At 42.4% G+C, this 17,812-nt stretch overlaps 1 protein-coding gene and 2 pseudogenes across 2 annotated transcripts; 2 read left to right on the forward strand and 1 right to left on the reverse strand.

Moving 5' to 3' along the window:
• Positions 1-3,161: 3,161 nt before the first annotated feature.
• On the forward strand, positions 3,162-4,555 carry LOC112881983 (annotated as a pseudogene).
• A 135-nt stretch (positions 4,556-4,690) lies between these two features.
• LOC112881981 lies at positions 4,691-6,435 on the reverse strand (annotated as a pseudogene).
• A 2,540-nt stretch (positions 6,436-8,975) lies between these two features.
• LOC112881979 (pentatricopeptide repeat-containing protein At2g41720-like) lies at positions 8,976-16,305 on the forward strand. 2 transcript variants are annotated; one of them, XM_025946915.1, is made up of 11 exons: positions 8,976-9,511; positions 10,359-10,530; positions 10,885-10,990; positions 11,206-12,315; positions 12,386-12,491; positions 12,570-12,774; positions 13,373-13,505; positions 14,083-14,187; positions 14,598-14,718; positions 15,638-15,828; positions 15,917-16,305. In XM_025946915.1, exons 1-10 carry the CDS (start codon positions 9,016-9,018, stop codon positions 15,661-15,663), a joined length of 2,580 nt encoding a protein of 859 aa, XP_025802700.1. In that variant the 5' UTR covers positions 8,976-9,015; the 3' UTR covers positions 15,664-15,828; positions 15,917-16,305. The 2 variants fall into 2 exon arrangements, with proteins under 2 accessions (XP_025802700.1, XP_025802699.1); XM_025946914.1 differs by lacking the exon at positions 8,976-9,511 and having other exon boundaries at positions 9,537-10,530; positions 15,586-15,828.
• The last annotated feature ends 1,507 nt before the right edge of the window (positions 16,306-17,812 follow it).

Here is a 17,812-nt window from a genome sequence, read left to right on the forward strand (position 1 = left end):
AATCGACGTAAACTACGCTTAGTTGCAAAGTCCTAACAAGTTGAACTGTTGATGTCAAAGTTTCCCATTCAATCGGGCAAGAAGCAACTTGCAGGATTTTGATTGTGATTTATGAATTTCCGAACCATCCAAATTTCAGTTTCACAAAGACTCCATCAAACAGAAAAACTACGTCACAAATTCACAATCCCTTGTTTTTCTTTCGATGGCCTCATTCCCTTGTTTTTTCGATGGAGGGGGGGGGGGGTCCCACCATGATTACAAAGCTTTTTCAGGGAGAAAGCGAAGAACTACATATTTAAACAAAACGCTTGACACCAGGCCTCTGTGATTCCTTGGAGGGCATGTGGCAGACGGCAACGCGCCAACGCCACAGACGTGCGTCCTCCTTGCAGGCGAGCCTCATTCCCTTGTTGAGAGGCCAAAGCACCTCTATCCTTGTTGCACAGTCCAAGACGCGTGATGGTCGTCGCACCAGTCCATCGGAAAGAAAAAACCGAGATTTCCCTACCGAACGCCGGCATCCATGGCCGCCTCGGTGAGCTCAACTTCTCGGCGCTCCCCTTCCTCACACACATGGACCTCAGCTTGAACAGCCTTCACGGCGAGATCCCACCGGCCATTGCCTCTCCAAGCCGGCTGTCCTACCTCGATCTGGTCGGCTACTTCCTCCATGGACACATCTTCCCCGTGAGATAGGCAGCATATGGGGCTTCTTAGCGACCTGAATCTCGCTTTCAACAACCTCACGGGCCGCATCCCTGAATCCTTTGGGAACCTCACGACGCTAGCCACTCTGATCATCGCACACAACATGCTCGCTGGGGCGATACCGGAGGAGCTCGGGAAGCTGGCCAGTCCAGATGATTTGCACTTGGGCGGCAACTTGTTGGACGGCCAAATACCTGAAAGCCTTGCAGGCCAGTACCTCAGTTTGGGAGGCTCCGGAGCGAAATATAAAATGAAAATTTTATATGTAGAAAATTATAAATAATTAGAATATATTTAGATGATTTTATGTAATAGTATCATGTAAAAGGAGTAAAAAACAAGTGTTCCTTACCGATATCTTTTTAACTTCTATGAAAAAGCAACATTCGTCTAGTATTCTTCAAATAAAAATCTTCAACTATATCTACATATTTAATATTCTTCAAAATATCACTTTCTAGTGCAATTGTCGCCAATCCATTGAGACTTTCTTGCTTCATAGTACTACGCATGTAGATCTTTAGCAACATCACTTTGGAAAAGCTTCGCTCTGCGGGTGCAACTGTCACCGGAATAGTTAATAAAATTCTATATGCAATTTGGGCATTAGGAAAACAGCCCATCCGTTTCACAAACTTTAGAATATCAAGAGGCCCCATATCTTCTTTTAGGAATGAATTCTTGGAGAAACTTCAACGCCACATGTAACACTTTGCCATCAATATCAGAATTATCACCACTCTTAATTGCAACATCAATAAGCATATCCTTTGCTTGTACATGTTTGCTGATCAAATTAACAACAGATAATATTTCATACCAGATAATTATTGCCACCGTAAATTCAAAGTCACCAAGCTCATTGTTCGCCAAGAATTTAGCTTTATTGAATATTGTTGTATTATTATCAGTATCTGATACTTCGAGTAAAGCTTCTATCCTGCATTTGGAACCTTATAGCCTTTACACTGTCAACACGACTCTCCAAACGAGTAGCTGCCAATGGCTTGAGAGTCAATCATGATAAGTTATCTTTCAAAATTTGAGTCTGAGCAAACTGTTCAATTCTTTTCCTCTTGCGCTTTTCATTACCGCATTCATATTTTCTAGGCAAAATTAGCCGGGGTATACTCTTGAAGTGTGGTTTTTTGCCATAAGACACTAAAAAAAGATATCTTTGCCAAAAGATACTATAAGATTGTGGTAATTTACTATGGGACACTATACCGAATATTATATTCAATTTTAATAAAAAGCTATTGGAATGGACTAAAAGATACTAAGGTCGAGCCGGCTCCTTTGCAACCGGAAAAAATAAGATCACGACGAGCAGTGCCCGGCCGGCGCCTCGCTTGGCGGACGGCGGCACCTCTTCTACCTTCCCTGCAGCATCAACTCCTGGCGCCAGCGGACCGCGAGTGGAACCCTCTCCATGCAGCGCCCGCCTGAGGTGGCTACGGCGCTCGATCCCGGGGACGACGCCCGCTCCAGACGGCGGCGGCATTCGATTCCAGTGACGACGTCCACTCCCAGCGGAGGAGCCCGCTGTTTGAGCATGATGCAGGCCGTGAAGGACCGCAGCCTGCAGGTCACGCACGCAGCGCTCCTATAGGCCGACTGATTCTTTTCCCTGCCAGCCCCAGGCCTGCTCCCTGCGACTCTGCGAGGCTGCGATATTGCGGCGGCCGGCGACGGCGGCGGCGCGGCGCCTCGGTAAGTCGGCGTGCTCCGAGGCGGCGTAAGGTTTTGACGATGAATCGATGACGAATCGGCTACCAAGGCGGTAGCGTCGGTTCGACTTCGCAGAGAAACACAAGGGCACGCAGGCCAGATGGACGTAACAGGTCGATGGAAATCAACAGGCAGGTTAGGTTACTGGCCATTTGGGCCTGTACCTTGTAGCGGCCCAAAAATTTGGGGATCTGATGCCGTCGGCCCACTTGCACTGGGCCATGTACGGACCTGAAGCCTTGGCAACCTGACCAAAGTAAGATACATCCACCTCAGCGGAAACCACCTATCAGGGCCCGTACCATCTTCACTAGGCAACCTTAGGAAACTTGACCTCGGTCAGAACAGGTTGAGTATCCTGCCAAATCTTGCTGACCTGAATGCACTTTATCTCGCCAGGTTTCCTTCCCCAAGAGACTGGGTTGCTGGCCAAGTTGAACGTACTGGATTTGTACTCAAACCAGCTAAGAGTGAGATATACCAGCTAAGTTGAACGTCGAAATACCAGCGGAATTTAGCACCAATTGTCGGGAAATATACCGCCTGAATTCGGTCGTATGAGTGAACTGCAGTATCTGTGAATAAGTTGAACGGGTCGATGCCGGAAGAGATTGGGAGTTGCACTAAGCTAGAATCCTTGATGGTTAACCATAACAGGTTGAGTGGAGATTTGCCAGCGTCCATTGGTAACCTGAGGAACCTGCACATTGTGTTGGATGCCAGCGGCAACAAACTCACAGGTGAGCTACCTGCACAGCTTGGGAACTTGGCGATGTTGGAGCTCTTGAACCTCTCCCATAATCAGTTCAGTGGAAGCATTCCGAAATCCATTGCTGGCATGGTTAAGTCCGTCAACACTTGATGTGTCATACAACAGCTTGGGAGGGCCTCTTCCAATAGGACGACTATTCCACAATGCCACAATAGGATGGTTCCTGCACAACAAAGGCTTGTGTGGCAATATCTCAGGCCTGCCAACATGCTCTTCAACTTCAGAAATGGAATATCAGAGGAGGGATTCAAACAATGGTGCTTGCAATTTATATCCCCCTGTGTGTAGCTACTAGTCTTGCACTTTTTGCTGTTGCTACGACTATTCACAAAAGGAGCATGCAGCAAAACACTATGTACACAGATAGAATAGATGTGCTTTCAGTGTGGAATTTTGATGGAAAACTAGCATTTGAAGATATTAACGCAGCTACAGAAAACTTCAGTGAAAGATGTATAGTAGGCTCAGGGGGCTATGGCACTGTCTACAAAGCTCATCTTCAAGGAGGGAGATTGGCTCCTCATCAAACAGATGAAAAGAGATTCCTTAGTGAAATTGAAGTGAAGTGCTGACGAAGATACGGCATAGAAGCATCGGCAAGCTGTATGGATTTTGCTCTCATACAAGGTACAAGTTTCTAGTATATGATTACATCGAGAGAGGAAATCTTCATGCTACCTTGCAAAATGAGGAGCTTGCAAAGGAACTAGACTGGCAGAAGCGAGTTGCCATTGCAAAAGACGGGGCTCAAGCTATCTACTACTTGCACCATGGATAACAAGTAACAACATCTTGCTAGATGCAGATTTCAAGGCTGGCTTGTGTTTCAGATTTTGGAATAGCAAGGATGCTAAAACCCGATTCATCCAATTGGAGCGAACTAGCAGGAACATATGGTTATGTAGCCCCCGGTATGTAGTCAGTTACTTTCTTCTACATTGCAAATATATTCTTGTTACCATTTGCGAATATCAAATATACTGCAGTTTGGTTTCATGTTTGATTATTGATTTGTTCTTTAATTTGATTTTTGATGCAGAGCTTTTCTTACACATCAGTGGTGACAACGAAATGCGATGTCTACAGCTTCGGTGTCGTTGCGCTGGAAATTGTGATGGGGATGTACACCACAGAGATACAGTACCTTGCTTCCAGGGAACAGCATCGGGAGCTTGTAATGGAGGATATGTTGGACAAGCGCCAATCATCTCCAACAATTGTAGAAGAGAAAGAAATTGCTCTTCTTGTGGAACTGGCATTTGCTTGCCTGCAAACTTCTCCTCAGTTTAGGCCAGAGATGGAGGATGTCTATCAGAAACTGGCTCTGCACAAACCACCTTCTTCGTTTGCCTCACCTTCTCATGCACCTAGACCAGAAGAAATAATAGAAGTGTTAGGTCATCTGTGTTGTGTCAAGCAATTCATAGTGTTAATACTGTTAATGCAAAGTGATAAAATCTCAACGACAATGTGAAATTGCAACAACGTGGTATTATAAGAAGCATAGTCCATTCCACAATCTACACAATGCCAAGTTCTCTATACAATACAGTTTCAAGTTACAGCAACAATCAGGTCACTGCCACTTTCAGGGCAGAACCATTGTGTACATTTCTATCTTGCTAACAGGCAAGACCACTCATTCACTCCCTTCTTCGGCTTTTGTGATGGTGGTGATGGCGATGCTTGGATTTCTTTGTGTCCTTTTCCTTCCTTTTATCCCTCTTCTCTTTTTTTCTCAGACTTCCTTTTCTTTTCCTTCTTGCTCTGTGGTTCAGAGCTCGATCCCCTTCCGTCCAACGTTTCCTTACACCAATGATCATCAGGAGACTTGGACCTCAAAAACAAAGGCTTTTCTGGGCCTTGTACTCGACGTTCCCATTTTTCTTCCAAACGTATATCAGGACTAGGTCCGTTTTCATGACAACGGGATGAAGAATCAAGGTATGGACCAGGCTCGTCCATCCTAGAACCAATGGCCCCACGTCCTCGTTTCACCCTAACAAAATAGCAACAATACACTTGTTAAGCAACACAAGGAAATAGGTAACGCATGGAAAGGTTTACATCATTAACAAATTTAAATACATAATATAATAGCATAATAGCATTCATAGACAGAATAATGTGGTACTTATATTGCTATACAAAATAATCTAACTAACTATATTTTCAATTGCTAAAAAAATGAGCATCATCCTAAAGGTATTCCATATAGAAATATATTGATACGAATTTGGTATATCGAACATGCATATAATTTAACTCATTGTTGGTCAAAATCTACAAAAGCTTAACTTTTACAAAAACAAATTACACCTATCATTGATTGATGGACAAAGGGAGTACTATCGAAGATGTATATAGATTGCATGGGTTTTCATAGACGATTATGAGTAAAATAATATCAGTTATATGCAGGTGTTACATCAAGAAAATAATGGATATTTCTTGCATTAAAGAAAATAATGGATATTCTAACTGACCTTGAATGAAGAAATCTTTCAATTTCGTCTTCCTTGAGACCATCCTCCTGGTCTGAGTAAGAAGTACTATAAGTGGTCCCTTCTTGTTCAACCCTTGAGCTGGAGCTATGGTTTCTCATTTCACTTTTGCGCTTCTCGCCTCTAGAATCATCACAATCTTTACTTCTGCCTTTCATCTTTGACTCCAACTCCAGCTCCTTTTCCCTAGCACGCCACATTTCATTGATCTCCACAACACGGTTTGCTGCAGTACAACAACATATTTCAATTCAGACTTACTAAAGATCTATTTGATGTCAATAAAAAAATTGTGACACAGGGCCAATAATACTTTTGACCCTTAAGAATGTGAGGTCAATATACTTTTAAATAACCAAGTTAGAATTTCTACAAGATTACATGAATCCAACTGTTTTTCCCCCTAGTTTGGTAAGTTTCTACAGGATTTCCTTCGCAAACATAGACAATACAGAAAAAAGAGTGGCAATGATTCAATAAATTGAAGATGCAGATGCATCATTCAAGCAACTAACACCAAGGGAATGCCACAATGCTAACCTTGCTGAACTCCACGAACAGTCGCTGTGAGGAACCGTGAGTTTGGACGATGCCTTACATTAGGCTTTCGTAGATATGCATGAACACCTTCCCTGTCAGCCTCTATCTGTAATCTCCGTGCCTCCGTGCCTCTTCAAGTAGTAAAGAGGCCAGACGATTCTCTGTCTCCAGATCCATTGTCTAACTCTGAGTTCAACAACTGGCTGTCCAGAAATGAAATCTTTACTAATAGAATAAACATATAAATTATTGGCATATTGCTACAGGGATATACTTATGATGAAGCATGAAAGTTCTTTAGAGCAAAAAAACAAAAGGAACCTTGGCTTTCCGAATTTCCATCATATAATTGATCTGCACTATTTTGCTTGGGCGTATGGGAATGTGCCTTTGGCAATAAAAGAACTTATTACTATAGTGTTTGATCAAATTAAGTTGTAAGATTCAAGCAGTCTCATTGAAACTAATAATTTGTCAGGTCAACCCAGGAAAGCTGAAATGCACCAGAGTGATGTGGTAAAGTTGATGCATGGATCTGGAGCACGCAAGGTAACAGTGGTTGCAAAGGAACAGTGCAGGATGTTGCTTGGTGTAAGCTATGTACTACTTTACAAATGATCCAAACATAACATAGACACTAAAAAATAGATATCCTAAAAACATTCTATAATGAGCAATTGCAATAATGGAATTCATGAATTGGTTCATATAAATGCTATCCATCCCGACAAAAAAATTACTATAACATTAACAGCCTAAAGATGTCTTTAAAAGACTAAAACTGGACCCGATGAGGAGTCATGAATGGCAAAAGTAACCAAATTTAATTGAGTATTTCTTAAGAAACCACTCTTAAGGATAAACCTAGGTTAAACACAAAGCAATTACTAGTGTCATAAAGGTCACACATGACACAAGAAGTTGCATAAGTTGAACAGAAACACTACAATTTGTTCAATTAAATAAGAAATTTGCCACGAAACAGGTCAGCAGGAATGGAAAAACCATGCACATCCCACTGAACGTACACAGGACCTTCAGAGAAAAGATTATAGATCTTTGGGCCATATTTTACGGTGAACTATGGCTTGAGTGCTTGACTCTTTCGGAATTTTTTATAAGTACCAAACATACATCTGCGCCCATAGAGCGAGTCTATCAGATACCAGATAATGCTGCGGCGCAAGAACGATACGTAACCACGAGGAAACACAGAACAAGCAGCCTTCTTTGCCCAACCTCCTCCAAATATGGTCTGGCACAACGTGTAGCCGGGGGGATCGAGTGGAACCCCCCAAAATTCAATTTCTTCGCAAACTTCGCCAGCTTCTACCAGTACGTCTCCACGCAACAAGCAATGCGTACTAGTAGAGCAGGAAAAATCTGAATTTGGTTGCTCACGGCTCACGGGTCGCAGCACATGAAAGATCCCGCCGAACAGGACGCGGCGCGATCCGGCCGAGCAGCCAAGCAAGGTTAGGGTTCCTTACCAGGTGAAGCAGAGGCCTGTCCAGGCCCGGATGGATCCCCTCCCCGCGCCGGTCCTCTAGCGCCGAGGAGGAGGGGGACGACGAAGACGGCGGCGGGCGCGAGAGACGGAACCCCTTCGCGGTGGGGGGGCCGGGCAGGCGGCGAGCTCCGCTCCGGCGGAAGGAGGCGCGGAGGCGCCCTTGGCCGGCGGAGCGCGCTCGATGGGGGGCGCGAGCGGGCCGGGGAGGCGGGGGTGGGTCGTGAAGGAAGAGGCGCACGCGTTCTTTCCTCGCCGCCGCGTCGCCGCCGCCGTGGGGAGAGAGGAGGGGAAGAGGGCTCGGTTGGTTGGGTACAGCTGGATCCCTGCCAGACGAGTTCGGTGGGACCGTGGGAGAGACGTGAGCGAGAGCAGGCCCAGACCCGGCCCGTTGGTCTGATGAGCAGGATGCCGGCCCGTTCGAGGGTTCGAAGAAGGTTAACATTTTGGCAACAGATTAACGTCCATCCTCACTCCAAAATTTACCTCTCGCTGCTTCTTTTCATCTTTTGCATTGTTCCATGCTCTCCCTACTTAGACCCTGAAATGTTCAAGCTGAGCATGGGAACCAAAGCAATACATAGTATATCGTGCTCATGTTACATTATATATCTAATTCGTAGAGCCGATCAGACTACCAACATATAATAGATTGCACTGTGTGCATCTGACTAGAAGATTATATAGGCTACCAAACATCTTCATGAAAAAATAATGGTCGGGTGGCTAATGGTCAATATGTAACGCTTAAAGCAGCCACAGTGTAGACGAGGCTTGAAGGTTTCATCACCATGACATACATAAGTGATACTCTAGCTCTTGTTTTATTACAGTGTGCGACATCGATGCCCAAAATCTGATCCATCTCACAATCAAATAGTATGATAGAAATAGTATTGTAAACAATCATTTCTTCTTTTTCATCGGCTTTCCTCTGCACACCTACGTGACAGGCTTGCTATACAATAGTTTTCTGCTGATTGAGCATCGGGGCTTGTACTATCATTGGTGCTGGCATTTTTCAACTCAGCAACGGCAGTTGCAATGGCAAAATCGAGGTTTGAAATTTCTCTCTTCTACTGGAGCATCGCCTTCTACTCACGTTGTGGCTGCTCTTATTGAGAAATAAATTACTTACTTTGTTTTCATGCTTGGACTGGCGGTTTGGGGTTTTCAGGTCGATCCATCTCAGCCCATCCCAAAAGCCTGGCCCAACCCGGCCCGAGATTTATATAACATTATCAAATCACATGAAGCAAAGCTCATGGCTGAGACGGGGAGGCCGCGCCAGCTCACCAACGCCCGCGCTATCCAAACCCCCGCGCATCCGCAACGGTAAAGCCGCGCCGCCGATGGCTTCCGCTCCCGCGCCCCCGCCGTCGCCGTCGCCGTCGCCGTGCCCCGACGCACGGGCCCCGCGCGTCGTCCGCGCGCCGCCGCGGCGTCCCCCACCCCGCGCGCCCGGTCCTCCGCCCTGGGCGGAGCGCCGCCCCGCGGTGTCCGTCGACCTCGACCGCGGCCGCCGGGCGGCCCGCGCCGAGGTGGAAGGCGTCCGCGCCGCGTCGCTCCCCGCGCGGCACCGCCTGCGCGTGGAGGGCACCCGGTGGCAGCGGGACTGGAAGGTGTCCGAGGCCGCCGCGCGCGTGCTCGCGCTGCCCCCCGCCGACGCGCACGCCGTCGACGCCGTGCTCAACAGCTGGGCCGGCCGCTTCGCCCGCCGCAATTTCCCGCTCCTCATCCGCGTATGCCCCCCGTTCTCTCTTTGCTTGCCACCTGCTTGCTACGTGTTCGATGAGATGACTGTTGGTGCGGATGCCACTATTGGCTAGTAGTGTGCGGTGTGCCATTCAAATGGGTCGAGGGGAGCGGAAAAAAATAGTTCTTTTTACCGCTAAATTGGTACGATTGGCATGTAATTTGCCACCCTGGCCCACATTCAGTGACTCAGATGGACCCACCCACGCCCACATTTAGTTTTGTGCCACTAAATTGGTGCGAGGGGAGCAGGACGTCACTGAACTATGTTGCTTGAACTTATAGTACAGCATTTATTTTGTTTAGTTCATCTTGAGTTCCAGTTGTTATTGACGTCCGAGTCATTCATGGTTGGGCATATGTTCAATTTCGATATGCAAGGATTCTTGGTTTGTTGATAACATGATAGTTAAGTTATCATAGTAGTTTTAACTTTTAAGTATTCTATGTCAACTATCTTTTGGCGCTTTATCTAAGGACTCAACTACAATAGTCCTGCATCTATTTGCAGGTGGCATAGGCAACTCTGCTGATATATTTTAGTTGTCCACGGAGTCCTTAATTGTGTACGCTAGTTCCATTTACTTTGTTCACGATTTTCAGTATGTCTCAAAACCTATGGTTTTCTCATTCAGTCCAGAAAATCTAGTTATTCTCTCAAGATTCAGTTGCCACCATCATTTTTGTGCTCCCAATATTGATTTATTAGAGTGTATGGTAGAATCCCCTAGTAGCTACTTCATTTGCAAGTTGTTGTTCTTATTTATAACTAACCAAAAATCTCCATAAATTCACTAAATACAAGCTAGCCTGTTCCAGTGATAATGAACTCACACAGTTTGTATCATTTCTGGATCCTTGAAACATGCTGTACATGTGTTCCGCTGGATGAAAAATCAGGAGAATTATTGTGCTCGTAATGACATTTATGGCATGATGATAAGGTTACATGCTAGACACAATCAGGTTGATCAGGCACGTGGCCTGTTTTTTGAGATGCAAGAATGGCGGTATGAGTGCTATATGTCATACTTTCAACACCTTAATCAATATCGACCTATTATTTTCTTTCACCCTTACTAGAAGTCATAGAGCCATATCACTCCTAGAATGGCTTTTTGTTTAAACTAAGAAAAACAAGTTTGTTGTAGGAGGTCTACTGCTTCAGCATATTAGACTGCCATTCAGAAAATTTGTGGTGTTGTACTGTTATTATGTCACACCAATAAGACATCTTCTTAAAATATAATTTACATGCATCTTTTGTTCTTGTATTGTTTTATCATTAGTTTGGTTAAATGATAGCCTTACAATTATCTGATCACTCTTGGCCTTTTTGTTTTACTTAAATGGTATATCCATAGGTGCAAACCTGATGCTGATACATACAACTCTTTGATCCATGCTCATGCTCGAGCTGGCCAGTGGCGTTGGGCCATCAACATCATGGAAGATATGCAACGTGCTGCTGTAAGTACATTACTATGAAGGCATGACTTTCTGGATAACTGCTTTAAAAAATAAACAATTGAACTTTACATGCTTGTAAAGATATTCTACATAACTAGCATCTTGAGGCTCCTGTAATATTACTGAATAATAAACATCATCATATAGATAATCCGAGTCATTATACGTCATGGTTGGTTTAGTTTGCTCCTGTAAGAGATACCTTTTTGTTGCAGATACCTCCTAGTCGAACTACATATAATAATGTAATAAATGCATGTGGAGCTGCTGGTAACTGGAAGAAAGCTTTAGAGCTTTGTAAGAAGATGACTGAAAATGGTGTAGGACCGGATTTGATCACACACAACATTGTTTTGTCCGCTTTCAAGAATGGAGCTCAGTATTTGAAAGCCATAGCTTACTTTGAAATTATGAAATCATCTAATGTTGCCCCTGATACATTCACTTGGAATATTGTGATCCATTGCCTTGTAAAGGTTGGGCAGTATGGAGAAGCTATTGAGTTGTTTAACCCAATGAGGGAAAAAAGAACAATATGTCCTCCAGATGTTGTTACATATACTAGCATAATGTATTCTTATTCTGTTTGTGGGCAAGCTGAAAATTGCAAGGCAGTCTTTGATATGATGGTTGCTGAAGGTGTCAGGCCTAATATTGTATCCTACAATGCACTTTTGGGTGCTTATGCCTCACATGGTATGCACAAAGAGGCCTTGGAAACTTTTAAATTACTGAAGCAAAATGGATTGAGACCTGATATAGTTTCCTATACCTCCTTACTTAATGCTTATGGTAGATCTGCACAACCTGAGAAGGCTAGGGAGGTCTTTAATGAGATGAGGAAGAATGCATGCAAGCCAAACAAAGTCAGTTACAATGCACTTATTGATGCTTATGGATCTACTGGAATGTTGAAGGAAGCTATTAGTTTGCTGCAAGAAATGGAGAGAGATGGCATTCAACTGGATGTTGTTTCAATAAGTACACTGTTAACAGCATGTGGCCGCTGCAGACAACTAACTAAAATTGACACAATTCTTGCAGCAGCTAAGTCTCGAGGGATCGAACTAAATACAGTTGCTTACAACTCAGGCATCGGAAGCTATTTAAGTTTGGGTGATTATGAGAAAGCTTTGGAGTTGTACGCATTAATGAGGACACGCAATGTGAAGCCAGATGCTGTAACTTACAATGTACTCATTAGTGGATCATGTAAATTGGGAAGGTATGCAGAATCTCTGAAATTTTTTGAAGACATGATGGACCTGAAAATTCATTTGACCAAGGAAGTCTACTCGTCCGTCATTTGTTCATATGTCAAACAAGTAAGTATTGCTGACATTAACTATCTGGTTCCCTGTAAAGAATTGGTATGCTAACAATCGTTTAATTCAGGGAAAACTAAGCGAAGCAGAATCCACTTTTAGTTCTATGAAAGAATCTGGTTGCTTCCCTGATGTTTTGACATATACTGCAATGATTAAAGCCTATAGCGATGATGGTAAGATTCTCTTATGATGAGAAAATGTTTCAATAATTTTAAGTTTTCAACTAATCCTGTGTCCATATGGATCATAAGGGAGCTGGAGGAGAGCGTGGGACCTATTCAAAGAGATGGAAAGTAATGATGTGCAACCAGATGCCATTGTATGTTCATCCCTCATGGAAGCATTGAATAATGGAAGCCAAACTGAAAGGGTCCTTCAGTTGATGAAATTTATGAAGCAAAAACAGATACCATTGAACCAAAAGGCTTATTTTGAGATAATAGCTTCATGCAGCATGTATGTTTATCCACCGTCTTAAGTTGCATGTGCACTGTAACTACTTTATTATTGTTGAAATAGTATTCACTGTCCATTATTATTTAACTTGTTAAATGCATATATACGTTGATGTAGTGACACAATGTTGGTAGTTTGCACGACATATTTAGGTGTGGGTAACTTTCTGGTTTCTGCCATGTTAAATAGTATTATGCAGACGAACTTTTGTATTACGATTTGTATTTATTATGATACCATTTGAGATAGCAGGATAAAACCTTGGGGTGGGTGAGATCTCTCTTATTTCTGTTAGATCAAAATTTTTTAGTTCACAAACTGATGTTTGAGGCTACCGGGTCTGTTTGTTTGCTTACTCTGTTCAAATGATAGTTCAGTAATTCAGTGACATCTTCTTTTTTTTTTACTAGTTGAGCATTTGCAGTTTTAGAAAGTGAGCCCTGCAGTCTGCACTTTAGCTATTATCATTTGGATCATGTCTTGCTTTTGTCTTGTTTCCATGCATCTTTAATGTTCTATTTTTCATTTGTTCTATTTCTTTTGAGAGGTTACTAGTGCTGCTAGTTTAACTAGGGAGACCTTTGATGCTCTGCAACAGGCTACGGGAATGGAAAACAGCCAGTGAAATAATTGAACAATTGGATTCCTCCCTCTCATCCATTTCTGTTGGCACACTAAACCATCTTTTGAATTTTCTTGGAAAATGTGGCAAGACAGAGAGCATGATGAAGGTATAATTGGCCCCTTTAACATAGGTGTCGTTGTATAACCTCTTTGTATAATTTTCAACTTCGACATATGATGGAATTAAGTACCTTGGTATCATTTATTTTCAGTACGCAGTCCATACCTGTCAGTAATTGCACTGGTGCAAGCGAATGTTATCCTAAAAAAAAACAGTATTGTTCAATATTGACATGAGCAATTCAGAAAGAGAGATTCCTAATTTCAGAGGAATCACTACTTTTGTATGATCTTAATCTTTACTGAAGTGGTTTTAATGCCACCAATGTGCGACAGCAACATGTAGATCCATGCATCACATATATATTGCTGGTCTCTACCAAATAAAATGATTCTAGGGTTAAGAATACTACTAACATCTATACTGGTTTTAACTCATCTCCACTTCTTTTGTGAATATATTTGATGCTTGAGGAACACACAGACTTGTTTTGTACACTTGTGAGAGAAAACAGTTTCAGTAGTGGTGCTTTGTCTGTGGGGTGTGCATTTCCTGTTGCTGCTTCCCCATGAACTCTTTCAAGGATGAGACTAAGCTTATTGTTATGATTTTCTATCCTGCAGCTGTTCTATAAGATGGTGACTTCATGCTCTACTGTGGGCCTTTCTACTTATACGGTTCTGCTGAGAAACCTTTTAGTTGTTGGGAAATGGAGAAAGTATATTGAGGTATACAGGTCATATCATTAGGCAGCTATATTGTTACATTTGAATAATAGCTGATGGGTCCTTCAAAAAAAAGATTCCCTTAAAAGATAAAAGAACGACATTCTCTAGATTCCATCTACAATTGCTAAATTGTGATAAGATGATTGTGTATTAAAGATCTGCCATTTTTCTTTTGGACAAGAACTCCATACATTTTTTTTCTGTTTGACATCTTTTGTCTTGGTCTTTTGTTGTGAAACCTGGATCCATTATGTCCTGTTGTAAAAATTAGAATTGTGGCAAATTCAACATTCTGCCTCCAACAACTGTAACATAAGCATTTTAAAATTGGGGTGATTAATATTTGATTGGAAATATGTGAAACAGGGGGAAAAGATGGATGATAGTTTGCCTTTGTTTGGCCTATGTAGGTGTTGCAGTGGATGGAAGATGCTGGTGTCCGTCCAACACTATATATGTATCAAAGTGTACTTCCATATATCTGGAGAGACAACAGTATGGACTATGTTACTCTCATGCAAGAAAAAATAAGTATGGCACTTTCTAATCTTATTATTATTTACATAAAAAACGTGTTATTGTTCTTTAATGTAATAATATCTTTAAATATTATTTATATTCAGTATTGACCTTGTTAAATCTGGAATGTCCAGCTTGGACTTTGGAGGCAAGATATGAATCCAGTTCATCTCATGTTTTGAAATTTCTCAAACTAAGCTGCTGCAAAATATAATCATTGTATTTTGTTGACCTAGCAGGGTTCATGCCTGCAAAGTTGCCATTGTTAAATTACTGTTCTTCTTCTTAGGCCTTTGTATTTTCATGTTTCAATAGTTTCCGTATTCTTAATTCATGTTTTCTGCGAAGTGTTATATTTTTTATAAAAATGTTTTGAATCAACTTATTATTATAGTATGCTATGTTATACTGATGAATATTGGGAGGAAATAAGCTGCAACATGCCGCTACTTCAATTAATCCATGTATTAGAGGGAAAAAAGAGTTATACATTTAATTAGCAAATGACTCTTTTGATAAACTAGAGTGAGATATAAAAAGGAGCTATGTGATTTACAAAGAGTACCATTGCACTTGATTGAATGTTTGGCTCCCTTTTCTTCCTTTGAATCTTCAATTGTCTGATATGCTCCTTCATGTCTAACTCGAACCACTGGTTTTTAAGTGTAGTTGTTTTACCTTTCCCAGCTGTTTTTCATACCTTTTGATTCCGTTTTATTTTTACATGATAGTGAAAAAAAAATCTCTTTTGGACTTTTGGTGAGTGCAACATACATGTATGATGAATTAAAGTGACTTTTGTTGATCAGTTCACCAGTAGTGCTTTTTCTATATGTTTTTTGCTACTCTCTTTTATGTTTCCATTTCTCCATTCACTAGGTGAACAATGCATATTTTCCTGGATGACGCATTTTATCTTTGCTCATATCAGATGCATTGAGAGAGAAGGTAACATGACTCCAGATATTTCTGCATTTGTTTGATACGGAGTACTAGAAGTCTATAACCGAATATGGAAGGCGGCATCAGATTGAAGCTAGCAGCATTCAGGGAGGACAGGATTGTGAGTGTGCCCTAGTTGGCATGGAAGCAACTTCCTCATTATTGAGAAAAATGGACATAGTAAGACTTTTTTTAATATGAAAGAGTTCATAGGTATTACCTGTTTCCATGTTAAGCTGTCTTACCGAGTTACTGATATTCTGCTTAGGGACTTTGAGAACTGAGAAATGGACATGATTCTACAATTGCGAGGTTGGCTTGGAAAAAGCATGACCCCATGAATCATCTCTATGGCTAAGATGAGAGAAATTGGGATACTTGTTACCTCTATGGCTTGGCTTGGAAAAATTAGGTTAGTCTAGTAGAGCAGAGTCTTCCATTCACCACCTAGAGTTTACAATCTTGTATGGCCATTGTAGTAGCACTTCTTCGACGTTGTAATTTGTCAATGTCTTTCAAGTAAGCAGTTTTCCCATCTTGTATCATATTGGTTTGAGAATAATTTTGTTGTGACGATGAAAAGGAGATCATAACAGGGAACACTGTATAAGGCTTTATGAAAAATATAGAGATGGCCGTATGAACAAATTAGTGATATATGATGATATATGCAATTGCAGGCAGGGAAACTCTAGGGTGACGCCATACCTGATCAGTATCAAGACTTCAAGAGTCAAACACATTTTATCGTATGTTAAAGATTTTGGAATAAAATAGGGTGTCACGCAATCTGAGATTGAGACCTTGAATATACTACACTAATTATAGTTATAGTAGGCTATATTGAAAGTCTTTGAGTGTTTCCAATCACCTGTCATGCATGACAAGCACTGTGTTTCAAGTCGAAAAGGTGTATTTCCTTAAGTGTAGTCCTTTAGGTTGGGACTAGAACGTGATTTTCCTAGCTCACTTGATCCATGTATGAGATCTTTTCGAAATGATCAGTTTAGACACCAAAGTTTCTCTGATTGGAGTTGGGACGTGGGAGATATGGCCTACACAATATCTGCTGCTCTTGCGAGACTTTGATCTTCCAAATTTGAGCTTCCTTTGGCTTGAGCACGAGATTAGCTTGATAAACCATCAAATGATTCACCTAAGTCTTTTGGAATGAACGTTTCATCGAATGTGGACGCATTTTTCTTTTTAAGTGTACCGGGTTGAAGTTTTATTGAAAAGATACAAAGAAAATTACATCGAGCCCCTTAAACAAGCACCCCTGAAAGTAAAAGAAAAATACATTGAAGCTCAAAAGAAGTACTCCCAGTGGTCTCCGCCGCCGTCGACCGTTGCCGCCGCAGCCCGGTTCTCTTCCACCGCCTGCAGTGAAGAATCATACCAAGGATGAAGCTCGAGGCCGATACCCGTGTCGACGAAGAGCACTTACAGTTTGAAACGCCAATCAGTTGCACGCCAAACTTGACATGCGCTTGAGACGCTAAACGCTCCAGCAGATGGCTGAAAGCCATCACTCCGTCGTAGAAACTAGGATCTGGCGCCTGTCACTTCACTGGCCAACCCCAATCGACAAACAGCTTACCTAGAAAGGGGATCCATAACCACCAACCCGACTGCATAGGACATACCTCACAAGGTAATCACTGGTGGAGATTGCGCGGTGGCCGTCCTTGACTATGGCTCCGACATCTTCACCAAAAGAACCTCAGAGGGACAAAAGAACTGGTGGGTAGCTCATCTCCACTAGAAAACCCTAAACTACAGAACCTGCCTAAACTATGTAATATATCTACGCGACCAGCCGCCGATTGACTAGAGTCCCTCCACCTCCGACGCCGGCGAGGGCATCAAAAGCGAGGTGCTGGTCAAATCGGCGGCGGATCGGATTTCCACTCTAGGGTCGCCTCTGTGGTATCGTGTGAAGAGGAAAGAAGACTCGAGAGAATGTGGACGCATTTGGATAGCAAAATGGGCTAAGGCCCAATTGGCCCACCTTCTTTTAGGCCCTGCTGCTGCTTATTTTTCTCGTGTAGACTCCTTGCATTGTCCAAAGTCCATGTCTATATGAAATCGAACCAAACCGCCTATTTATATCGTATTTCTTGTCATTTTGCAACACTGTCCAAAATACAACATATGTTAATAT

This window comes from Panicum hallii, chromosome 2, assembly GCF_002211085.1.
Source record: "Panicum hallii strain FIL2 chromosome 2, PHallii_v3.1, whole genome shotgun sequence".
NCBI classification, from domain to species: domain Eukaryota; kingdom Viridiplantae; phylum Streptophyta; class Magnoliopsida; order Poales; family Poaceae; genus Panicum; species Panicum hallii.